Source organism: Carettochelys insculpta, chromosome 18, assembly GCF_033958435.1.
Source record: "Carettochelys insculpta isolate YL-2023 chromosome 18, ASM3395843v1, whole genome shotgun sequence".
NCBI classification, from domain to species: domain Eukaryota; kingdom Metazoa; phylum Chordata; order Testudines; family Carettochelyidae; genus Carettochelys; species Carettochelys insculpta.
In genome coordinates, this window is record NC_134154.1 from 28,298,450 (window position 1) to 28,324,152 (window position 25,703).

General features: G+C 50.7%; 1 protein-coding gene across 3 annotated transcripts in view; it reads left to right on the top strand.

Annotated features, from left to right (window-relative positions):
• WSCD2 (WSC domain containing 2) overlaps window positions 1-25,703 on the top strand; it is a 144,223-nt gene that overhangs the window by 40,454 nt on the left and 78,066 nt on the right. For all 3 annotated transcript variants that reach the window (XR_012648027.1, XM_075012853.1, XM_075012854.1), the window contains exon 2: window positions 14,513-15,583. Coding sequence is in view for 2 of the 3 variants with exons in the window: in XM_075012853.1 (XP_074868954.1) it covers window positions 15,214-15,583 (370 nt within the window). In the remaining variant the exon portion in view is untranslated. The remainder of the gene's footprint in view (window positions 1-14,512; window positions 15,584-25,703) is intronic.

A 25,703-nucleotide genomic window follows, 5' to 3' on the forward strand; every position in this document is an offset into this window, starting at 1 on the left:
CATTAGGCTAATGGTTTCAAACTTGAGTGCCGGAGGTCAGCTTGAAGGGTACCAGCTTCAAAACACCAAAGGCCTAGACCATTTAATGTATTTGGGTGCCTAAGACCAAAGGAACGGCCATACTGAGTGAGACCAAAGGTCTATCTATCCCAGTATCCTGTCTTCCAACAGTGGCCAAAGCCAGATGCTCCAGAGGGAGTGACCAGAACATGGAATCATCACGTGAGCCCTCTCCTGTCATCCTTTTCCAGCCTCTGACAAATGGAGGCGAGGGACGCCATCCCTACCCATCCTGTCTGGTAGCCATCGGTGGACCTGTCCTCCATGAACTTATCTAGCTCTTTTTTTGAGCCTAGTTACAGTCCTGGTCTTCCCAACCTCCTCCAGCGAGGAGTTCCACAGGTTGACTGTGCGTTTCATGAAGAACTATTTCCTTTTATTTGTTCTAAACCTGCTGCTCATTAATTTCTTTTGGTGACCTTTAGCTCTTGTATTAAGGGCCCAAGTAAATAACTTTTCCTAATATACTTACTTTCTCCACGTGCCTAACGCCCACTGAACTCAACATTCCTCCTCTGAGGACCTGGTGGAGTCGGGAGTCATGTTCTGGGGAAGGTCAACTGGCCGGTTTGTAAGCAGTGAGTGCTGTTGTGCTGCCCCGCTCAGAGTCATGGGCTTCTAAATCACTTGGGCTTTTTTGAATGTTGCCCCCGAGACTGAAATAAGGCACCTCGGTGACTGATTGGCACCTCACTCCCACCTTCCAACTCCCCTACCCAGAGACACAACCCACTAAGCCGATGGTAGGTAGCAGCTGCTGCACAAACATTGACCCAGCTTATTTAAGGGCTGGCGTTTCAGAATTTGGCGCCGCCAAGAGACAATGAAGACAGCACCTGCCACTTCCCCACTGTCTAGGCTTCTTTCTTGCTCCCGGGATCCAGAAGGGCAAACTCCTCAGCCTGGCATTGTTGCTGTCTGCTCTGTGCCTGCAAAGCCGGCTTCGCTCTCCAGGGCTGTCAATCTGGCCTAGTTCAGTGACACCAAAATTGACTGGAAAAGGTGGAGGGAGGGGGAGAAAAGTGGCGTCATAAAAAGAAAATGGGAAGAGAAGCAGCCATCAGACCAGCTTCTTTATTGCTCCTGTTGTGTTCTGATAACCCCTCCCCCCGGCCCCTGCTCTGTTTGTACACATTCAGGAGGAAAATGATTCACAGTTGGACAAACAGCTGTCGGGGGTGTTAAGATTTGCAGTCCTCTATCGCTGTTCTTCAAGCAGAAATTAAAACGGTCGCTGCCGCTCCCAGACCGCAGCATCTGGTCTGGGGTGTGTTGGGAGCAGGAAGCTTGGGGTGTAATTCCCTTGTACATCAGCAGAGTAACAGAGCCCCAGTGTCTGTGGCTGCCCGCATTTCATGGCCTGTGCTGACAACCCCCTGAGGCTGGAACTGCTGAGGCAGAGCTGTGTTAGCTCTCCTGGTTTCAGTGAGGTTACTTCTGGTTGGATTTCAGAGGCAAATCAGGCACATTACACTCCCCCTGCTCACCCACTACCCACACAGCTTACAAAGGACTCAGTTACATGCTGCCAGGTCGGAGCGGGAAGGACTGACCCCACCTGCCAGGCTGGGGAGCAAGGGAGAATCAGCCCTTCCAAGTTTGAAGGACGTCTTCTCTCTGGCTGAGCCACCCAGACAGACAGACTCTTTGATAGACAGACTCTGAGCTCTGCACCTTTGGGACAGATTCTGCTCTCACTTCCTTGGTGGCTGGGCTGGAGTTGCTCCACGGAAGTCCAGGGAGTCCCTCTGGTGCAGAAATGGGATGAGATCAGAGCCAGAGAAACGATTATGCTGTTAGGCAGATTCCCCAGCTGCTCCGTGGCGGGTTGGTGCAATCAGATACAGCACCAGGATAACGGGGCAGTCCCACGGCCCGTGATCCGAAGCTCAGGCTCTTTATCCCTGAAAGGGGCTGTCACCAAGCAACTGCTCCTTCGTCCAGTGGCGAGAAGACAGAGGAACTTCCTGAGGTGGAGGAACATTCCCGCACCTTCCCAGGGATGTCAGTCTGTGGGCCCAGGAAACGCCGCATGGCCAGCCAGGGCAGGGACTCAGCTACATACTCCTGAAGCAGCAGGGCCAACAGCCACCACAGGTCTGGGCGCAAGGTCAGAGGTGGGGCCAGCTCTGTGCTCTGGAAGGGGTGGGCAGGCCTGCTGATGGGGGGAGCAAAGGCAAGAGTTGCCCGCAGGCCCAGTGTTGCAAAGGGGCCTGGAGGTCCGGCCCCTTTCAATTGCTGCAACTTTGAGGGAAGGAGGGTAATGGGGGGCCTGCACACAGTCTGGGTGGCGCTGAGGGCTGAATGCCCTAGGCCCCGCCCCTTCCCCCAGGCCCCGCCCCTTCTGAGGCAAAGAGCCCGGCCACTCACCCGCCTTGTCCGGGGACCTGCAGCAGCTGTCGGTGCCACTGGGGGCGGGACCAAGGGTGGAAGGGGTGGGGCCTAAGGCAGTTAGCCCTTAGTGCAGACGCAGCTCCCCTCAGCCCCATGGAGTGATGCTGCCACTGCAGTTCAAAGCCGCCAGGAGCGCAAGCGGGTACTGAAGTAGTAGTGGTGGTGGCTGGAGCCCTGGGTCTCTAGCAACTGCCCTTTTGCCCTACTCCCCAGTCAGGAAAACATGACCTATGAAAAGGACTGAAAATTTGGGCTTGTTTATTCTGGAGAAGACCAGGAAGGTGTGTGGTAACAGTTTTCATGTACATAAGAGGCTGTTACAAGGAGGAGGGAGAAGAATCGTTTTCCTTGATCTCTGATGCTGATGAGGAGAAACAGTCTTAAACGTCATCAAGGGAGGTTTAGGCTGGACATGAGGAAAAACGTCCTAACAGTCAGGGAGGCCAAACACTGGAATAAATTACCTAGGGGGGTTGTGGAATCCCCCCATCCCCCTCTAACTCCCCATTCCTCGAGTGCTCAGAATCACAGAATCATCGGTCTGGAAGGCACCTCAACAGGTCATCTTGGTCAGACCCTTGCATTCAAGGCAGGACTATGTACTAACTAGACCATCGCTGATGGTTGATTGCCTCCTTGGATGGGTGCTCTGCGTCTGTCAGGATTGGGCTTTACCAGCCCTTCTCAGTTCTTTGGTTGGTGTCACCAACAGCCCCCTCTTGCAGCACAGGACTCAACATGACGTTCACCATGCTGAGCACCTGGTACCAAAACCAGTGGCAGGCCAATGCTGCCTGTGTGCAAGAGCTCGCAGCCATACTGGTGGCCGGGAAGGGAGCCTTGAATGGGACAGCATCAGTGGGGCTAAAACGAGATGGTTTTGTAATACATTCATACCTGGCAGTGGGAACATTGTCTCACACCTGTGAGGTGTAAAGGCCACTTGCTGTGAGACAAAACTTGCTGGTCTCCAGACAAAAATCAGTCAGCCCTCAGCAGAGTCTGGGGGCCTATTGGAACAATCCCCTTTCCATCAGCCACTGGGCTGAGACCAGCAGCTCCAGCGCAGAGGCCATCAAACAGCTGTAAGGTGCCACTGGATCTTGGTTGGGTTGGGCTGGTTTCAAAGCAGCAGCTTAGCAGCAGAGTTCTCCTAGGCCAGTATCAATCCCCCGTAGCCAGCCAGCCTCTACTGGAAGGCTGGCTTCATACACTGGTGCTGCAGCTATATAAAGCTGATCACCAAGGCTGAGCCAATCCTGGGAAGTTACAGGCCTTCAGACATGTGATACTTAGAGGTCCTCAAGCCATGAAAGAGAGGTGCCAACTGATTTATCACTTGGGTCTTTTGTGGGGGAAGGCTAACACATTTCTGAGCTTTCAGGAGCCACGGTTATTTGTGCTGCCTTTCAAAGCGGAGGCTAGGGAATGTCCCGTGGGCTGGAGAGACATTTGAGTGATAGAGAATCTGGAAAATATTTACAGTGTGTTTTTTCAGAAGTAATAACTCAGCTTGTCTGCTTGAATTTAGGAAGGAAGAGGGAAAAGCCAGGCGAGAGCTGCCGACAGTGTGTGATGTGTTTTCTGAAAGCTCAGATTGACTAAAAATTACCCAGCGATGGAAAATGAGCCAGTCTGTATGCAGAAAGGGGCTGTGTGCTTGTCAGCCAGCCGGGATGGAGGGTGTGCTGACATAGAGGGCTCTGCAGATTAAATCATTTGGAATGTTTCAGCAGCAAACGCGCCGTGGTAATGCACTCTGGGCCGTCCTGACATTCTGTCGACATCACGTGATGCCCCAGAGCTGCCTCTCTTATGAGGTGTTAGGAGGACCCCGACAGGGAGATCGGCTTGCCATGGCGCCATGGTGGGCAGCTGGTACCCGGCTCCAAAATCAGAGTCACACCAAGGGCAAACCCAGCAGAGAACTGCCCATTGGGTTCTGGGGAAAGAGGGTGTGGTGACATTCTGCCCTGTGTCCCCAGAGAGCTGTGCTCGATAGTCATCCCACGGTTGCAGAAATATCAGAAGAACTCGAAGCCTAGGTGGACCAAGAGATGCTCTCAAGCAAAGAAGGTCCAGTAGCAGGGATGGGTCATCAGTGATGTATCTTTCTGGTCAGGTGCTAACAGGAGAGCCCAGCAGGTACGCTGACTGTGCAGCGGGGGCATACAAGCAATGCTGTGCTTTCCAGTCCGAGCCTCGCATGAGGGCTGGGGTGGAGACGGGACCAAACGGCCGGTATTTTGGTCTGTGTCAGGCAGTGGCTCAACTTAGGAACGAAGCTGAGCATCTCGAAAACGTGTGTTGTAAAAGTAAAAAAGGTTGAAAAGCAGCATGTTGTATGGATGTGAGACCTGGCTGATACTGAAAGAGTTGAAGAGAAGGATATTGGCATTCGACAGGAGTTGTTATGGAAATATTCTGAGAATAGGGTGGGTGTAGAAGGTCACCAGTGAGGAATTATATCGGAAGATACAGCCAACAGAGAACCTACCGCAGAAGGTTGTACAACGCAAGTTACAGCTATTCGGGAATGTCTGCAGAATGAACGATAAATGAAAAACCAAGACCCTGGTATTTGGCGTAATGGACGGTTCGAACAGGAGAGGCAGACCCCACAGAGAGTGGGTAGATGATGGAGTAGATTGGTGCGGAGCTAGTCTGCAGAAACTAAGCCACTCTGCACCAGACAGGGAAAGATGGAAGGAAATAGTGAGGGAGGCATCAGACACCAACGGGTGCTGAGCCCATGATGATGATGATGAGGCAGCAGGGGACGGCCAACTGGCATCAGTGGGAGACATCCTTTTCCAGGCTGGGAGGAGCAGGGCTCAGTCACACAACAAGGAGAAGGGTCTTACCAGAGAGGGACCTCTGAACCAGAGCCAGTCAGAATGCAGTCAGCAAAATACATTTTCTTCTGGAAGCCAAAGTGTCTGCAGAGACTCATCAGCTTCTGGGTCTCATGAGGGCTGAGTGGGAGCCCGAGGCAGATTCTTGCTCTCTGGGTTTGGGGTGAGAGGGCAGATGGGGACTAGGGACCAAGGTTTGAGTCCTTGGGGCAGAGTCATCTAGAATTAGCCAAGGAAGCAATTTACTGAGGTGAATTTTCCATCTCTGGCAATTGGCTGCCAGGCAGAGGAAACAGCTGGATGTTTTTTGGAAAGCTCTGCTCAAGGAACCGCAGTGGGGCATGTCTGTGGCCCGTGTCCCCCAGGTAGGCCGGGGAGGTGGGCCACCAAGGCTGTATCTCTTGCCTTTGAGAGCTGGAGCTGGGTTCACCACACCCGGCGCTGCGTCGCAGCCGTTTGTTGAGAAGGAAGCTCCTTCAGGAGAGGGCTCTGCTCTCCCGCTTCCTCACAAATGCCTCCGCAATAAGGAGCTCTGCTGCCTCTGGTCTACCAACTGGGGGGTCAATCAAAGTAGCTCCTGCCCATTTTAGCTGCACAGTTAATTTAGAAAGGGCATTAAAAGCCCTAATCTAACTAACGAGGCTAAGACATGGAAGGTGATTACACATCTGCCTCTATGCTCAAGGGGCGCATCCAGCAGTAGGTACGTAGATTTGGACAAAGTTCAGCAAAGCAGGCAGCCACGAACGCTTCGCTGGTATCTGCAGACACCAGCGAGGAAGAGCTCTGCAGAGTGCTCTTGCCAGCAGAAGACATAGTCCCTTGCCTGCCTTAAGTAGAACAGGTGGAGAAGGGTGGTCCTGAGTTCTAATCTCAGCTCTCCTTCTCCATGGTCTTGGCTACTGAGTCACCTGTCTGTGCCTAAGGCTCCCAACTTTGGTGTGGGCTTTGATATAGTAGTTCCTGCCAGGAATATTGTGAAACCTGATGGGTCCAGACATGATTGTGGTCTAGACGTTGAGGAAGGATAGGTTAGCAGGCGGTAGCGGTATCGCTAAATCTTCAGTTTTCTCCCACTAACCCCACCGTGTCTGTCTCTCCCTCGCACATGCATAGGGATGGTTTGCTTTCTCTCTGCCTCCTGGGGTATCACAGAGTACCCCCCTACCTCCAGGGCCAATCAGAGAGGGGCCAAGAGAGCCATTTGGCATTGGCCACAAGCTCAGAGGGGGGCCTCAGATTTAGACCTTTGTTAATTTGTTAGGATTCGTTAGGTTGTACAACTAGTTTTTAACGCACATCCCTCAATCCTGAGTGCATTTGCCCAGTAAAAGCTAGAAAAGCATTTGTTAAATAAAAAAACAATTCAAGTTATGTCTCAGTTCTTCCTTTTGCACCTGATTTTGTTTTCATGCGTCATCCTTTTTAATTTTTATTATGGTGAAGGGCCTCAAAGGCTAGTAGAGATCCAGGCCTCCCCCAGCCTCTGAGGAGACTTTTTGTTCCTAGGCTTTTGTTCCTGCAGCCCCTGATGGAGACAAGGGTAGATGAAATAAAGCCAGAGCCACCCTGCCTCTCTCGGTGGGGGCCTGGAGCCACCCTTATCTCTCCCCCACATCTGCTCATTGAAATATTTGTTTGTCCACTTCTGAGCCTCCCAGCAGCCTGTTGACAGCAGCACAGAAATTAACTGAGTCTCGTGGTTCAAGCCTTCCAATTTGCTTTAGGTTCTGACGGAATCTGGGAGTCCCCAGCTGCTTTTTACGTCCCACCTCCCCGTCCACCATCTCCCACGTGCACCCACCACTTTCCTTCTGATGGCCCGTAGTCCTCCCCTCTGCCCACCGAGGTCCTTCTGCATCTCTTCCACCGGCAGCTTCTCTCTTCCCCAGCTGGGTGGTCATTGCTGCCTCTTCTCACGCCCATCCCAGGCAGCATTTGCTCTCCTCGGCTCTTTCCCGCCAGTGGGAGATTTCAGTGTTTATGTTGTTTTCCTTTGCTGTGGTTTGTGTCCTGGAGCCCTGGGGATATTTTGTGGAGGGACCGTTGACGTTTTACTTGGAATTTTGCTTCTTTAGGCCACAAGTAGATTTCTTTTCTTTGTTGGTATCTCCCGCCACCCCGTCCATTTCCCCACAGCCGCACGTTCCCCTGCTGTTTCTAACTTTCCACTCTGAGTTAACCATAAAAGATGCCCTGCTGCATTGGATATGGCATTGCTATTACACTAACAATTTAAGCTAGAGATGGGATTTCCCCCCTCCACTTCCCATATCAAAATAAGAGGGAATCCAAGCAGCTGGCTTGATAAAATTGATTTCTAGCACCTCTTCTAAGTACCTTGTGCAGCTACGCAGCAGTTTCTATGGGGAAAAGATGCTTGTAATAAGGGAAAGCAAAGTGCTCCACTTACACAGCATTCATAAATGTGAACGACACAACAAGAACATGTCCTGTGAAATCTCCTTCCTGGGGGAGCACCAGTTACACCCATCTAATGAAGGAGGGGGTGTTTGCCAGAGGGTCAGCTGTGCTCAGTCGGTGAAAGACGGGCAGCAGCTTTTGTAAACAAAGGTAGTACTAAGAGAGGAATGTCGCTATTAATACTGAGTGTTTCGAAATAGTAGCTGCAATGTTGGAGGTTTGTCCGAGCACAGCTGAGAGGGCTAAATCAAGGCAAATTACTTAAAATACGGTGATTTACAGCCCAAGACTGGAGGTCTTCACATTGGCTAGCAAGAAATAAACACAAGCAATTCCGTCAGATGCTCCAGCTTCCCATGTGACACAACCAGTCCCCTCACACAGGTGAGAGTTTATGAAACCAATCTGGCGAAATCTGAGCAAGTACTTCTAGTCCCAAAGGACCAGCCACATTCCTAGGTCAGTAGTAACAGAGAGGGAGCCGTGTTAGTCTGTATTCTAAGAAAACAAACCAGCAGTCATGTTGCACTTTAAAGACTAATAAAATAATTTATTAGGTGATGAGCTTTCGTGGGCAGACCCACTTCTTCTTGTTTGTTTTTCCCCAGGTCAATGTACACTGCAGGTCTTATCCAAAATCACATGCTGGCTCAGTCCTCTAAAATCTAAAATCGAAAGGTTTATTAATAAAAAGAAAGACAGACTAGGGTGAGTGTCAAATTGTTAAAGCAATCAAACTACATACACCAGTCACAAAGTTCTTGATGCAGGCTTGCAGCAGATGGACTAGGCTGCTAACTTCAGAGTTTCCGGAACACATCCTCTGTCAGGATGGGTTATCAGTCTGTCTGGGCTCAGTTCATAGCAGAGATGCTCCTGAAGTGATGAGCTGGAGTGAAGACAAAGATGGGAGAACCTCAGGGCCCTTGCCCATGAGAAGGGAATTCCATTGTTCTCCCTATGTGGAAGCACATCCAAGATGGAGCCTGTCCCATGGGCAGGTCACCTCTCCATGTCCTTCTGGGGCAACTGGCCATTGCCTCTCTGCCGGGTTGCATCTTACAGCCAGATTCCTCAGAGGCTGATTGGAATCTGACAAGGGCCTTTCCCTGTCAAGTACGGCTTCACTTGGCTGGAGACCCTTTCACAATAGGTTGCCACGCCTCCTATTGCGGTCCCCCAGAAACTGAAATAGCAAATACTGGCAAGAGTGGATACTTGTAACTCCACACGTAAAAGTGATACAAACATACCAGCAGCATAACCAGACTCAGCCCGTCACCGGTTTTCAATCGACACCTCACATGGCCCACTTGGTGCAAAATTTGGTGCAAACCTAGGACAGTGGTCACAACAATGTTTTGCACATTCATCTTAAAAACCCAGTGTCACAGTGGCATTGAGAGGCCATTTAGTCTAATAGAGGTGCTGTTCCCAGCTCTGCCACTGACCCATTCTGTGACCTTGGGCACATTACTTCGTCTCCCATCTCTGTTGCCCTGGTCTATTTACCCTGCAAGTTCTTGAGGGCAGAAGACCTTCTTATATATCTGCGCAGCACCTTGCATGCAGGGGTCTGATTTTAACTGGGCCCTCTAGGGGCTACTGTGAGAAGACCCACAATAATATTAATTTTCCCTAGGCCTCTCTGCTATCAGCACGTGACAACCAGTTTGTTACCAACTGGCTTTTCACAGATGGTGGCTCTTGCATTCCTGTAATGTGCCCATGAGGTGCATCTGATACTTGCTGTTGGAATTGGCGCTCGCTGGACCAGCGACCCTGGGCGTTGTCAATGAAATATATCTGCTGCTTATCAACGGCATACAGGGAAAGCTACCAAGCATCTCGGCATGTGGTCATTTCATTCGGAATTGTCTTTGCTGTGCGAGTGGTCGGTAGCAGAGCTTGACCTGGTGACCTTAGGGCACAAGCCCACCCTTTAAGATGAGACCCGTCGGTAGCTCTCCCTGCTTGAGGAGCACAGATTGCCTGCAGAATTTAGCTTTGCTCTGCTCCCCAAAGCCCTGAGCTGCGTCATCCTGTGAAGTTCCCTCAGGCTTCGGTCTGCACTTGGAGGAACCAGCCCCAGTGGTGACGGACTGTGGCTGTGTGGGCCTCTCCAGTCTCTGACGTGCCTGCGAACACGGGGGCCTAGCAACAGCCGTAACGATGCAGACGCTTTGCCTTCAAGAAGTGACCGGCTTGATGCCACCTCGTGAGGCGCATGGTATAAACACCGCCCGCCAGCGAGCGCTGAACAGCTGTCAGGTGGGAGTCACCCTGGGGCTGGATCTGATCTCTCTCTCCACCCTCCGGCGTTAGTCTCTTTGCCTGTCTGGAGGCATCTGAGAAATTGCCAGCCTCCCACAGCGTAAAAATGTGCCATATGCACACAAAGGCAACTGAAACTAGGTCTCTGCAGTGCTGCCAGAGCCACAGGCCTGGGTGTTTTGCCCAGGAGGCAGGAATATGGCTTAGCAGCAGAGCACTGCACTGAGACGACCAAGTTCCCTGCCCTGCCATGCACCCCTCACGGACATGCCGCTTGTTCCACCCTGCGCCTCGGCCACCCTCTGCAAAACCCTCGAATTCGGTGGGCCCTTTGGTTTCTCCCCCTTTAAATTTTATGGATGGTGTTTTTGCTGCAGGACAGTGGCTGAATTCTAAATATTCGATTTCTGGCCTCCCGGAAGTTGGGCCCCGAGGATCCCCCTTGCACGAGAACGGCTGCCTGCCACTCCGGTGGCGAATATGGATTCACCTGCTCCCGATGTTGTCTCTGGCAATGCATGAAGGAGAATTCACACACCATTCAAGGTAGCCTAACGGCACGCACCAAGCAGGTCTCTCTTCTGCCTGTCCATTAGGCAGGCTGCGAGGAGGAAGATGCTGGGGTGCTTCGCGGTGGAGGGGTGACTGCTTGCTTCTCATCGGTCATGCAGAACAGCCTGGAACGTGCAAGAGAATGACTGCATTTAAAGAGAGCTTCCTGGGTCCCTGCAGCCTGGGGTGGTTTTTGGTCTGGACAGAAGATATTTCTGGGTTGCACCGGGTTAGAAACAACAGGAGAAGGGCTGAACCAGCTTCATTTTGGTCCCAAATACTTTCCATCCTCCCTGAAGCTGTCACAAGAACCAAAACTACCTTATATGACATTTCCCCTGTTATCTTGCCAATCAGAGCGAGTGCTCTACTTGCATAAACCACTTGACCAGAGGTTTCTTTTCACTACTGCAGACCCCACAATCACCTCCCGGGCCTTTCGCAGACACCCATCAAAGCTGATTCCAGCTGCTAAGTCACCTCATTAAATGAAAAAGGAAACCACACCATAGAATTTCAGCCAGCCAGTGATAACCTTAGTGGAAGTTATTTAATTTAAAAATAATTGATTGTGACTTTGCAATTTATGTAAAACTTATTTTCTATGAGCATGTTTATTCCTCTTTTATTTTTTTCATGGACTCCCATTTGTTTTAACACGGCCACGATTACTACTGACATTTCCCTGCAGCATCTTTGTGACTGAACAGCTGCCGGCTCGTTACATATGACTCTGAATTAACAGCCAATCAGAAGATTCTGCCTGTGGTGGCTGCTGGGGAATTACCGAAGCAGCTTTGATGACTTAGCGATAAATGTGCCTTTCATTAGTTTGTGGGAGTCTGGACTGCAGCACAACAGTCACAAGGGCTGGGATTCACAGGATGGGGCAAAGGGCTGCCCTGGGGATCAGCCTCATTGCCTGCACAGAAGTGCTCTCACGGCCTTCTGCAGCCGGCAGGAGGAGTTTCTCTAGGTGGTGCACATCAGCACATGCCTCAGTGCACAGAATAAAATTTATTCCTCACACTGATGGAAAAAATTAGCAGGAACATGGGTCACCCTGGGACCTGCTGGGAGCTGAGCCACTTTGTAAGTCTGGCCTTTTCTTGTTTGGGAGCTGAGCTCATTTGAAAATATGCCCTCCCCTGAGAGAAAGGAGCTGGGAAAGGTGCGGGGGCATAGAAGGAGCTCACACTGCTATCTTTGCACAGCAGAGCAGTAGACACATGGATAGAGCAGTCGGAGAGGCAGATGAAGAACCAGTGAAAGGGAAAGGAAGGCTGGTTTTGTGGCTGCAACACAGGAGCAGCAATCAGGAGAACCAGAATCTGGCATGCTTGGTGCCTCAGTTTCCCCATCTAGTAACACCAACCTCTCTGTCAGGGGCTCACGAGGCTTGCACATGTAAAGCCCATTGCGATCCTCAGCTAGCAGGGAGCACGGAAGTGCAAATTGTCTACTGCTTCACTTTACTTTGATTACGGAGGGAACCAGGACTGCAATAACCATCCTTTTTTCTAAGTGCCCCTAAGCAAGGACCAGCTGTCTGCCAGAGAGCATTAACTGGAGACAGCGACCATGACCAAACCTCCCATCGCACTCAGATATGTGTTCCATTAGGCAGGCTGCGAAGAGGAAGATGCTGGGGCGCTTCGCGGTGGAGGGGTGACTGCTCGCGTCTCATCGGTCGCGCAGAACGGCCTGGAACATGCAAGAGAATGACTGCATTTAAAGAGAGCTTCCCGGGTCCCTCCAGCCTGGTGTGGTTTTTGGTCTGGACAGTAGATATTTCTGGGTTGCACTGGGTTAGAAACACCAGAAGAAGGGCTGAACCAGCTACAGTTTGGTCCCAAATACTTTCCATCCTCCCCTGAAGCTAGGGACAAAGAGACCCATGCAATAGAGAAATTGTGGGAGGAAAGTTATCAGAACTGCATCAAATCTCCCCACAGCTTTGGATTCAGGGAAAGCTTTAGGCAACAGGTTGGGTCACTTCATCCCTACATAGGGCCAGAGTTCTGGTTGGTGTACATTGCTGTAGCTCTGCTGGAGCCAATGTTCCTCAATGTGATGCCGTACCTACAGCTCTGGCTTCCCTCATTCACCAGTGAAGACGCAGGAAGCATAGGGAGCTTTGCAGATTTACCCCAGCTTTACCCCAGCTTTACCCCAGATTTACCCCAGGTCTGGCCTGGGGGCACTTGCCCATGGTGTCAGAGCGTCCTGGGTAGAGCCCAGAAGTGAGTATGGCATATGCACAAGGAGAGGAAAACGGGTTGATCAGGTTTCACGCTTTGCTTGTGGTCCAACCCTCACTCTTCTGGGCTTACGCACGTTGTGCTTCATTTGCTGTCTCCTCATATGAGCTTCATGGCACCAATGTTCCCTCCGATCTTTTCCAGCCAGGTGTGGAATATTTCTTCCTCTGCACCCAGGCAGGTGAGAATGTGCACCACCAAGAGAAACAAAAAGCCCTAACTGTGGCCGCTCCGCTGATTAACTGGGCGGGATTTGCATCTCCCCCAAAGAAGCTGGGAATGGGTGACAGGGGTGGGATCACTGGATGATTCCCTGTTCTGCTCATTCCCTCTGGGCCGCCCGGCGTTGACCACTGTTGGAAGACAGGACACTGGGCTAGATGTACCTTTCCTCTGACCCAGTGTGGCTGTTTTTTTAATGTTCTTACGTGTGTGCAAAGAGCCTAGGGCAGGTGCTCTGCTCTGCCAGGAATTTCACCTGTTGTTTCTCCTGTCTTCACCTACAGTGGCCCAGCTGCTCCAGCGAGAGTTCTCAGCAGAGCCAGCCATTAGGTCCTGCTCCCTGGCTCTGCCAACACCCCTCAGTTTTGCCAGCGCCCCCCCCCACCCCGCACCCAGAACACTCATCTGCCATTCTCCTTTGACTCTCTGGTGCAGAAACTGCCAGGGGTGCCTGGAAATGCACTACGCTATCCAGAGCCCCACACTGTTGAGCCGCGACCGCCCCTTCTCCTCAGAACGAGCACAGTGTAAGGGGGTTTAGCTGTCCCTTTGACAAGGCGGTGTTGGTGAATCATTCCTCCATGTGGAACCGTATGCCAGAGGACCAAGGCGTTCGTGGGAACAGTCAGACACGTGTGGGTTGATCCCGGTCTCACCGACCGGTTGGCTGGGTGTTCTCAGAGAAGTCTGCTTTGCTCAGACTGAGCCGGGCAGGCACGCCGGCAGTTGTGTGGGGAGGTGCGCACACTGGGGTAGGAAAGCGAAGCACAACAGTGCACTCTGTACGACGTGCTGCAATCCTCTGCCGGCTGAGTGAAAGACTGAGCATCTGTAGAGGCTTTGGAGCGGAGAGAAAGGTAATTAAAACATAACGCAATGCGAAAAAGGCTGATCAACAGGCTGGAAACATGAGAAATCCCTTTCCCAATACTTCCACAGGAAAGCGTCAAATAGGCTGAGATGAGTCGAAGGATGCAAATTATTTCGGGCAATTCACCTGTGAATCTGCAGACAACTTAGTGTCTTAGTGTTATCCATGTAATAGTGTGATGGACTGGGTAGCTGGGGTGAGAAAGCGAGAGAGAGAAAAAGACTGTGTCTATCACTATGCTCCCCTTGATGACATCATAACTCATCTGTATGACATAGCCCCTATACTGCTGATAGCTAATAGGGATTCTCCCGTAGCTGGTAGGCTCCTGCGCTGTTGGAGCAAGCACTTCTGAGTTCTATCCTGGCAGACTCCATAATGGATGACGGAGCGACAACTGTGAAGCGCCTGGCCAGCCTTGGGGTTTGTAGAACAGCTTAATTTGCAAATGTCCCAGACAGCTAAGCCTCACCAGGCAAAAAGAAGAGTATTTGTGTTTTATCTTGACTGGGATCTGAGTGTCAGGGAAGGGGGAGGGTGAGGGCACACAGCTGTAACCCTCCACTGTTCTAATGACTGTCATTCCCTTTGACTTGCAGGTGGAGATGTCTCATTCTGAGAGCACACTGAATGGAGAGTCATTACACAAAGGCTTCCACTAATCCCGTGTTCCGCACCTGGAGACGCAGCCAGGACCTTTCGTCCTGTTGCTGAGAGGGAGGCAGTGCCACTTCCATTAGCAAAATGCCTGCGAGAACCAGTGCCAAGGAGCTGAAAGCAGACAAAGCCAGTGAGGGGAGCCGCGTCAGCTGATCAGCTTTCAAATCGCCTTCAAACACTCCCCTTTCTTAACATGATCCACCATCCAGGGAGTCTCCAGGGCACCCCTTCGGCACATGAGCAGGAGCAGAATGAAATAGAGCCAAAGGGGAGTGACAGCTTTTCATTTTGAGAAATACCTCGTTTTCTTAGCCCGAAACGGGAACTGAAAAATATACTCACCAGTCCCTACCCCGGCCCTCGGGGACTATAAAATATTTTTGTGTCCGTTCAGCATGCAGTCCCAGTCTGCTTTCATGATGATTTATTCATCCCAAATGAACACCCGGGGGAATACGTTAGCATTTGAGCCAGTGGAGTGGGACTGCTGATAAACAGCTATTGTTCTTCCCTTCCCACTTAGCTTATAGCAGCCGGTTTTGACCCAATCATGTGTGGTTGAAGGTCGAGTTGCAAGACCTCCGCAGCTGACTCTGTGCTGCAACTTCTCACCCAACACCGGGGGAGTAATGAAGGCGCTATGGCCAAATTACTGGTAAAGTTCCAGCGTTATTTTAGGCGGAAACCTGTGCGCTTCTTCACTCTGATTGCGCTGTACCTGACGGCCGGGAGCCTGGTCTTCCTCCACTCTGGGTTTGCTGGGGAGCCCACCATCTCGGAGAATGAACTCAACCCTTTGGATGGCGCCAGTGAAGGGACAGAGTTTCAGTACCTCGGAGCGGTTCAGCTCGGCAAGGGATTCAAGGAGACACCAGAAGCTTGGAACTCAGTCCGGAGGTATGGGCCTTGGTTCAAAGGTGTTTCCAAGGATATTCCGGAGAGGAACAAAATGGGGACCTGGAGCAGAGCTCTCAAAGGGCGGAAGGTCCGTGAGAAAGAGGAGGACAGAGGTAAGATTCTCATGGGGCTGTGGGGAGAGATTTTGAATAGCTGCATATATTCATGCCAGGGAAAAGGCACAAACAGACAGCAAACCTCTCGGGCCAAATCCAGGCCCCTCAGGAGTCAAGGGGAGTTTTGTCACTGATATTAGTTGATCCGTCCCCGAGAAGGATGTTTGCCAGGGCTTTATTGATTCTGGTTTTCAATGTTCACTCAACCCAGCTCCTCGCCACGGCCTTTGGGAGACGATACCGCCAGCCAGTAGGACTGTGTTTCTCAGCTATTCAGCCTGAATTATCCTTTGCTCATTTTCATCTCGGAATAAGTCTTGGTCCAGGGCCCTCAGACCAAACCAATCTGCCTCTCTCTAGGGTATTGGGAAGTGGTGCCTGAAAGCATCCAGCTGTCTCTTAGGGAATCTGAAAGCTGATAACTGCCAGGCGAAGCAAACACAAGTTAAATCTTAGGGCCAATTTATGCCCCATTGACCCTATGGATTTAAATACACGCTTGTGTTTCCTGCATTGAGTGAGTCACATTTGCTAGGTGCCTCTTGAACCAAATTCTGATCTCAGTTACACTATATCACGTCTCTGGGGGGTGACTCTGAATTTGCAAAGTTGTAACTGAGAATAGCCTGGATCTCCGTTGTGCCTTGTGTGTTTACCAGTGCCCCCCTGGAGCGACAGTAACCTGAAAGCAATCTCAGCTTTTCCCATGGGGGGTGCATTGAACGCCGCTCATTTTTAATGCTCCCGCTGGACGCCTCATGGGAAGGCAGAGAAGGACTGAAATCCAAACAGTCGAGTGAGTTTCTGCTTCCGAAGCTTCCTGCGCATTGGAGCTGATCAGGCCGCACTGCAGAGGATCAGTAGTGTTTCTAAGCCAGCCAAAATCAGCGTCCTTGATTGCTTGGTGCCTCTATGAACCGTACAGCCCTGAGCCGCTCAGCTTTGGCAGCCTGAAGGGGGACGGGCAGGCACGGGAGACAGACAAACGACCGTCAGTTCCTCCTCAGCCCCTTTTAAACATAGCTCATCTCCGTTTGAAACGAAACCTGCTACTGATTTTCCCTCAGCTGGCGGTATCTTTTGTGTGGTGACTTATTGCCCTGCTTCCGACGTGCTTATCATCCCTGAGAACCTAATTTACAGTCCCTGACAGGGCAGTTATTTTACGAGGCACGCAGAGCAATCATGGGTCCTGTTTCTTTACCAAGCCGGATGGCTTAGCCAGCTTTGTCTAGTCCCAGTCATTATTCCCAGAGAGGCTGCACGTCATCTGTTCCGTTAGCACGAAAAGGCATCCGGCCTCTCTGCGCTTCACACGGTCCTGCGTGGGTGCTGGCAGCACGCAGCCGACAGTGAAGGCCAAAGAAATGCAAAACTGATTTCAGGAGCCCCCCCCACCCCCCACGTTCTTAGCATTCATGCTGTTCCAGAAGGAGTTTCTGCCCCCCCAGGCCTCTCTCACTGCACCAGCATGTGCCCGCTGCAGCCAGACTGGAAGTTATATTGGCATTGGAAAAGGTACAGAAAAGGGCCACAAAAACGATGAGCGGTTGGGAAGGGCGCTATAGGAAGCGAGATTAAAAAGACGGGGACTTTTCAGCTTGGGAAAGAGGAGGCTAAGGTATGACAAAGCTCTATAAAATCATGACTGGTGGGGAAAAAGCGAATAAGGAAAAGTTATTTACTCATTCCCATAATATAAGAACGAGGGTCTCCCAATGAAATTAATGGGGAGCAGGTTTAAAAGTAACAAAAGGAAGTTTTTCTTCACACAGCGCCTGGTGGGCTGGTGGAACTTCTGGCCAGAGGAGGCTGTGAACACCAGAACTTGAACAGGGTTCATAAAGGAGCTTGATAAGTTCGTGGAGGTTAGGCCCTTCAGTGGCTGTCAGCCAGGATGGGTAGGACTGGGGCCGGTCCAGGTTCATCTGCTCCCCTGCAGTTCTCATCCAGAGTTGGGAACTCAGCAAACTGCGCGCTTTCCCCTCGCTCTCTGAAAAAAGGGGAACAGCCAACCATGTTCCTGTATGAACTGCTGGGGGAGCTTCAGCCTCCCCCTCCCGAAAGGGAGCCTGGGGCAGGGTGGCAAGCTTGGGGCTCAGGCAGTATCAGATGGGCTGGGGTACCCCCCAGCCAGCCCCTTTCACCTGCCTGGTGGGTCTGTCTCTTTTCTCAGGGGGTTTATGGGAAGCAGTTCCATTCCAGGCACGTTCCATTTTCCGAGTGCAACCAAACCACGACGTTGCCTTAAGCTACGACCAGAGGAAGCTGTGTACCAAATTTGGTGGACCTAGCTCTTATCGTTTGGGAGGACAGACAGATAGACAAACTCTCTGAAATATGCAGTAGGTTGCTAATACTTCTGGTACGCCTCATCTTTGGGTGAATGGTTGGGGGCAAATTTCCTCTAAAGTAACAGGAAGTTAAACTACGGGCAGGAAGCTCTCAGCTGGTAGGTCTACATGTTCTCAGATACCAACTGTTCCCCCTGTGGAGAGAAAAAACATGTGCTGGAGATTGGCTCAAATGCTGTGACTGAGCCAGAGTAGGCTAACGGAGGTGCTCTCATTGGTTTATAAAAGGTCACTTATTTACCCTTTGGATAAGTATATGCAGACAGACATGCACATTGACCAAGGTGATCTAAGCTTGCATGTGTGTGGTTACAATTTCCAAAGTGCTCTCTGCGGCTGGCTCTCTCCCTTTTGGGGCCGAGCCCAGGTGAGTGGAGGATGCTCTGTACCTTGGAAAATCAGGCCTCAAATGGCTAATACCAGACCACTTTGGAAAGTCCAGACCCAGTAGGAAAGGCTTCGTGCTTCCTCCCCAGGAGAGTCCTGCCCCTGGAGAGAATTATCCTGCCTTTGCCAATAGAGTGAAGTATCAGACGCCCGCCGCAGAACGAGGTGCCAGTGATGACATGAAATTACCTGCAATCAGCGCTCCCTGATTCAAAGAGAAACAGGACCGCTACATTTACAAAGCAGTTAGACTCTGCGAATACACTGTGCCTTGAGTTCTCAACCTACTAGTCCGCCCCCGCCCCCCGTGAAGCACTTACTTGCATTTTTGGTTGAGTGTGAATGCTGTTACAATTTGTTGTCATTAATAAAGTGGGCTGGTGAGAAGAAGCAATACAGCCTATTGCTACAGTACAGTGCACCTGTGACAGCAGCATAATGTATTGCCTTGGTATTTAGGGAAATAGCTGCAGCATTATCCATTATGGGAAGCCAAAGGGAAATAAGAAGGAGCAGCAGGAACTACTGATGATTTCCCTTGCAGTAGATTCAAGCCCTGCTATCATTTTTGTCTGCGATTTCTTTCCATAGCTTGTCCCAGGGAAGGCTTAAGTGAACCTTAAACAATAGGAAAGGCCATAGTGCCGGCACCATTAGTTGTTCATTGCCGCACTTGTTTCTGTTGTGAAACGCGCAGCTAAAAATGTGGCCCAACCGCAGGAAAGGTGAGCCGTCCCGCCAAACCAGATGAGCCTGCAGGAAACCACTAGAAAGCAGTAGCATTCGCACGTCCCCTTCTCGTGAACTAATTCAGTGTCCCTCGGTCTCAGCGATGGGCAACCACTTGTGAGTAGGTTGCATGAGTGGCCCTCCTTCGCATTTGTGAGCCACAAGCGCCTGCAGCCCCATGGCCCCTGCTCCTTCTCCTGTATGCACCCTGGCACCAGAGCCCTGCACTTACCTACTCCTTCCCTACTGCCCAGAGCTGGAACACTGCGAACAGCTGATTCCCAGCACCGAAAGAACATAAGAACGGCCATACTGGGTCAGACCAAAGGTCCATCCAGCCCAGTAGCCTGTTTGCTGACAGTGGCCAGTGCCAGGTGCCCCAGAGAGGGTGGACCGAAGACAATGATCAAGTGGTTTGTCTCCTGACATCCATCTCCAGCCTCTGACAATCAGAGGCCACGGACACCGTTCCTACCCTTGGCTAATAGCCTTTTATGGACCTAACCTCCATGAATTTATCTCACTCTTTCTTAAATTCTGTTACAGTCCTAGCCTTCACGGTCTCCTCTGGCAAGGAGTTCCACAAGTTAACTATGCACTGAGTGAAGAAGAACTTTCTTTTATTAGTTTTAAACCTGCTACCCATTAAGTTCATTTGGTGTCCTCTAGTTCTTTTATTATGGGCACAAGTAAATAACTTCAACTGTCATAATTTTATATACCTCTATGATGTCCCCCCTCAGCCTCCTCTTTTCTAAACTGAAAAGTCCCAATCTTTTTAGCCTCTCCTCATACGGGACCTGTTCCAAGCCACTAATCATTTTAGTTGCCCTTTTCGGAACCTTTTCCAGTGCCAGGATATCTTTTTTTAGGTGAGGAGACCACATCTGTACAGAGCATTCAAGATATGGGCGTACCGTAGATTTATACAGGGGCAGTAAGATACTCCTTGTCTTACTTTCTATCCCTTTTTTAATAATACCTAACATCCTACCTGACTTTTTGACAGCCTCTGCTCCAAGAGGAAGAGATAAGAATGGGGACAGAACAGGAATCAGATGATTTGTGGCTCTTTTGAAAGTGCTGGGAGGTAACGAGAGGCACGTAGGGGAGGAGTCAGCCAGGGGGCCATGGGCCGCAGGTTGCCCCCCACGGTTCTCTCTGTTCCTCAGATGGTTCTGTGAGAACCCGGCTCCACAGAGCACTACCGGGCAAGTACCCTGCCATTAGCAAAGCTTTCCTTACCCGTTGGGAAAGTAGCTCAGCTTCCTCAGTAGGTTGGTTACGAGACGGTAACTGCTTTTCCCCCCTTGGACATAAGCAGAAAAGGCTCAGCTACAACCGGCAAAGGGACGAAAGGATTTAATTCGTCCGCCATGAACGTTTCGACCGGTCTGGTTGTTGGGATCGATGTTTGTGGTCCTGGACTCTGGGGCCGCGAAGGAGTATTGGACAGACAGAAAGGCAGTGGGATGCACTTGGCACACGAGAAGCGATGGCTTTTCGTAATCATTGCTCAGTGCATGATCCCTGTGTATTTGCTTTATAGCTGCATCCCAGGGCTTTCTGCTGCGTCAGCCCCTGGGTGAGGAATCCGAGCTCGGAGGGGCGGGAGCGTTCAAGGATTTACCCGCCAGTTCCACTCTGAGCTCCCAGTGGCATGCATGGGGGTTTTGGTGCACAGCACCCCCTCAACAAATGTCCCACAGCAAAGCGAATTAGGCACAAAATAATATTCTGAGGTGCTGCAAGCTGTGTGTTTGAACGGCTGCAGCATTGCAGCCAGGGACTCGCTTCAGCACTGGGGGTGCATAAAGGGGTGGTAAGTGGCTGATTTTGGGGTTCCGTTTGGAATTCCCCTCCATTTGAATAGCAGCTGTCACTCTCGCCACAAGAAGCTTGTGTAAAATGTCAGCACACACAAGCCCCAGCAAAGAGATGACAAACACATATAACTCCCTCCAGCTGGTGACTGTCCCGCTGCCATCCACTGAGCAGACAACCTCTGCTACCTTTCCTCTTACCAGGTGTGCACGTCTCTCCAATGCGCATAGGAATTTGCATGGATAACTCGCAGGGCACAGAGACTGTAGGAATGACAACACACCCCAGTTAGTCAGGCTTTCACATTAATATGCCAGATGAGTAACCAGTGAAACATTTAATTATGCACAGAAGTAACCTTCCATGGAACTGTTCTACCGAGAAGCTGAATATGTATTTCTCTGGGGGTGGGGGAGAGGATGGCTGTAATAAATCTGTGGCAAGCTAAAAATTTCACAGCTGTCACTATGGTCTGCGCCTCTAGTAGGATCACCATTGGCTATTAGCAGTAAAAGGCTTATGAATCGCAGCTGAATGGTTCTTATTTCATCTGGTAGATAACAGTGAAGCAAATGTGTTTTACACAGTTCATTGCAATGCTCTGTAGTCGCAGCTGAGTCATACAATCATAGAGTATTAGAACTGGAAGGGACCTCGAGAGGACATCCAGTCCAGCTCCCTGCACTCATGGCAGGACCAAGGACTGTCTAGATCATCCCTGGCTGATGTTTATCTAACCTATTCTTAAATATCTCCTACAATGGAGATTCCGCAACCTCCCTAAGCAATTTATACCAGTGCTCAACCAGCCTGACAGTTCGGAAGTGTTTCCTGATTTCCAACCTAAAGCTCCCTTGCTGCAATTTAAGCCCATTGCTTCTCGCCCTGTCATCAGAGGAAAAGGAGAATAATTTTTCTCCCTCTTCCTTGTAACACCTTTTGGTACTTGAAAGCTGCTGTCCTGTCCCCTCTCAGTCGTCTCTTTGCCAAACTAAACAAACCCAGTTTGGTCAATCAGCCCTCGTAGCTCATTCTTCTAGACTTTTATCACTTCTGTTGCTCTTCTTTGGACCTTCTCCGATTTCTCCACGCAATACTTGAGTTTAGGCCTAGTCAGAATGATTTCTCGTGGCTTGCTTGCAGCACTCCCACTAATGCATCCCATGATTGTGTTTGCTTTTTTCTACAACAGTGTCAAACTGTTGACTCATATTTCGCTTGTTGTTCACTATGGCCCCTAGATTCCTTTCTGTTTTGTCTGTGTGAAACTGATTGTTCCTCCCTAAGTGAAGTACTTTGCATTTGTCCTTATTGAACTTCATCCTGTTTATCATAGAATCATAGAATCCTAGGGCTGGAAGGGACCTCAGGAGGTCACCAAGCCCAGCCCCCTGCTTCAAGCAGGATCAGCCCCAACAAAGTCATCCCAGCCAGGATCTTGTCAAGCCGGGACTTAAAAACCTCTAGGGATGGAGAATCCACCACCTCTCTAGGCAACGCATTCCAGTGCTTCACCATGCTCCCAGTGAAGCAGTTTTTCCTAATATCCAACCTACTCCTCTCCCTCTGTAACTTCAGACCATTGCTCCTTGTTCTGCTATCCTCCAGTTTGTCCAGACCATCCTGAATTATGACTCTATTCTCCAATGCACTTGCAACCCGTTCCAACTTGGTATCTTCCACAAACTTTATAAGTGTACTCTCTAGGACATTATTTAAATCACCGACAAAGATATTGAAAAAAACTGGTCCCAAAACTGACCTCTGTGGAACTCCACTCGTGATGCCCTTCCAGCATGACTGTGAACCATTAATAACTACTCTGTGAGTACAGTTATCCAACCAGTTTTGGACCCACCTTAGAGTAGCCCCATCTACGTTGTATTTCCCTAGTTTATTGATAAGATGGTCATTACAAGTCGCTAGAGACCTGGTGTGATGGATGCTCCAATTCCCAACTGAAGAGGCTTTTCCAAAACTGAAAAGAAGGAACCTCCCCCACCCGGAGGTTTTCCTCTCATACATCCGGAGCCAGGAAATCTCATACCCCAATAAATCATCTTCCCTCCAGCCTTGTGGGGTTCTTCCACTTACCAGAGAGCAATCAGTGGGTTATTTGGTCGTGCTCATTAGACTAATTTGGATCGACACGCAGCAAATCGCCACCAGATGGTTAGCAAGAATAGACTGTCTGTCACCATAAAAACCATACAGCATTCCCCTTCCTGGCCATATGTAATGTATCCGCTGCAATTAACCACTAATAATGCCGCTTCTGATTCCTAATGACAGAACTGGGGATCAGAGGAACCCTTGGTTCTGTAAAGCCCCTGTCCACCCGTAAGAAACCTCTGCCGGCTTCTGCAAAACCACCAGGAGCAGGAGCAGGAGCAGGAGCAGGAGCAGGAGCAGGAGCAGGAGCAGCCCTACCAGAGAAGTGGCTGCAAGTGAGGCAGAGGGAGCATTTGGGGCTGCATTCCCTGCATTTCGGCAAAAGTTTCCCTGCAGTGGAAGGGCGGATATTGTTCACGCTGTTTTATTTATTAGCAGTTTCAATCGTGTTATAACAGCACTAGGCGAGTGGGTAACTCAGGAGTCTGGACAATCAATCAGACCGTGCGGGGCTCAGTCCTTGGGCCGTACAAACAGTGACGGCTGTAATTAGTAAGGGTCAGTGAAAGCCAGCCAGGCCCGCTTGCAATGCTTGTGAACAAAGGAAGCCAGCACGAAATCCGTGCGGCGCAAATAGAGACAATGGAGCAGGTTCACCAGTGCGGGCTGGCAGTAACCACACGCTACCCACAGTATGAAACTGGAGGGGAGACAGAGCTGGCCCAGTGCCGGCCATTGCTCCCTTCTTAATGGAAGCCCTCCTGCCTCAGCTGCAGGTGCTCCTCCTTCCCGGGGATGTGTAATTTCCAGCTGGGGTAGCTGTGCCTGTGCTAGATTTAAATGGGGCAATGTGCTAAAAATAGCAGTGTCACCCAAATGCTCACCCGAGGTCTTGCCTGGGATGACCCTCGCCCCGCCGGCCCGTGCTGCTGGTTTTAGCGGGCTAGCTTGGTCGAAGCTGGCCGGTGCGTGTCTGTGCGTTGGGCCCTGCGTGGATACAAAATTGGTATCTCTAGCTGCAAAAATGAGCCTGGCTGTAGAGCAGGTATCCACGGATTTGCAGGGCTCTGTGTATCTGAGTGGGATGGTACACCTCCTGGGGCAGTGTGGTCACCCCCTCTGGAGCCTGACCTGATGGTGTAACATGGGCAAGTAGAGGGTTTGAAACTGGGCCTCTCCTGCGTGACAGCGGCGGCTCCATCATTTGCGCTAGTGGAGTCAATCCACACGCTGGCAGCAGTAGTAGGCTTTTACGGGAACAGGAATTAGCTGTCGCATCAATTTACCAAGCAGCTTTGGGCAGTCTCCTTCACTTGAAACCTTTATGGTGAGATTGGATCCCAGGCACCCCTCTCTCTGCGAACTCAAAGATAAGTAAGGAAAAGTCATCCAGCGACACAGTTATCAGAGAGGTCGCCGTGTTAGTCTGTGGCTTTGAGAACAACAAGACGTCTTGTGGCACGTTATAGACTAACAGATATTTTGGAGCATAAGCTTGCATGGGCAAAGACCCGCTTCATCAGATGCATGAGTGGGGGGGTGGTTTCAGAGGGGTATTTAAAGAGTGGGGTCCCAGTAAGAGGGAGGGCCAGAGCTGACCAGGTCTATTCAGTGAGGTGGAAATGGCCCAGTATCAACAGTACTTATCAAAAGGGGAAAAAACAAGTCAGATCAGACAGGGGGATGTGAGCCTTTGTCAGAGTCTAATGGGGAGATATTAGCACCCAGAGCAGAGAAACTGCCTTTGTAAGCTGACAGCCGCTCCCAGTCTCTGTTTAATCCGTGGTTAATGGAGTCAAATACTTAAATACCCCTCTGAAACCACCCCCACCACTCATGCATCTGATGAAGCGGGTCTTTGCCCACGAAAGCTTATGCTCCAAAATATCTGTTCGTCTATAAGGTGCCACAAGACTTCTTGTTGTTCTTGAAGCTACAGACTAACACGGCGACCTCTCTGATAACTGCACGGTATGTCTTTTGAATGGGCCCAAGCAACTCGGTGTTAATTTGAATGTTTGTACCATCGATTGCCACTGAACTTGCTTGAAAACGAGTAATTTTGCCAAGTGTCCCATATTCAGCACAGGGAAATACAGTCACCCTTCTTACTCCAGGTTGTCTCTTTGTTAAGTGTCTGTTTGCCAGGGTGGGGAGGTGGCTGGGTGGGCGTGAGTGGTCTGTGATATTAGGGGTGACCTGGTGATCTCTCCTGGCCTTAGACTCTACGACTTTATACCACACTATTGGCAAAATTCACCCCTGGGCAGATGCGACAGCCCCAGGTCTAGGCCTCACCTCAGATCAATTCTGTGGGGCGCCTGGGCCTTCTGCAGACCTTCCCACATAGTGAATTTCCCCCACAGGGAATTGATAATGGCACTAACGATGATCTCAAGTAAAAGTGCCCCTAACGAGCTGGCAAAACGCCTCCCCTGGTGTACGCCCGCTGAGGGCGGGCGGGGAGCAGGAGGCTGTAACTCGGGGAAACTCCTGCTGCAATCACAAATACCAGTCCAGTCCATCCTGTGGTCACTTGGCGCTCTGTGGTGGAAAACACAGCACTCCAGCTGAACTCCTGCAAGTGCTGCTGGCCGGAGGCTTTCTGTTACCCGAGAGCCGCCAGGAGCAACGCTAATGGTCTGACTTACAGCAATTAGCCTGCAAACCCTTTAGAAGAGAACTTCATACCGACTGAAGAGACTGTGCGT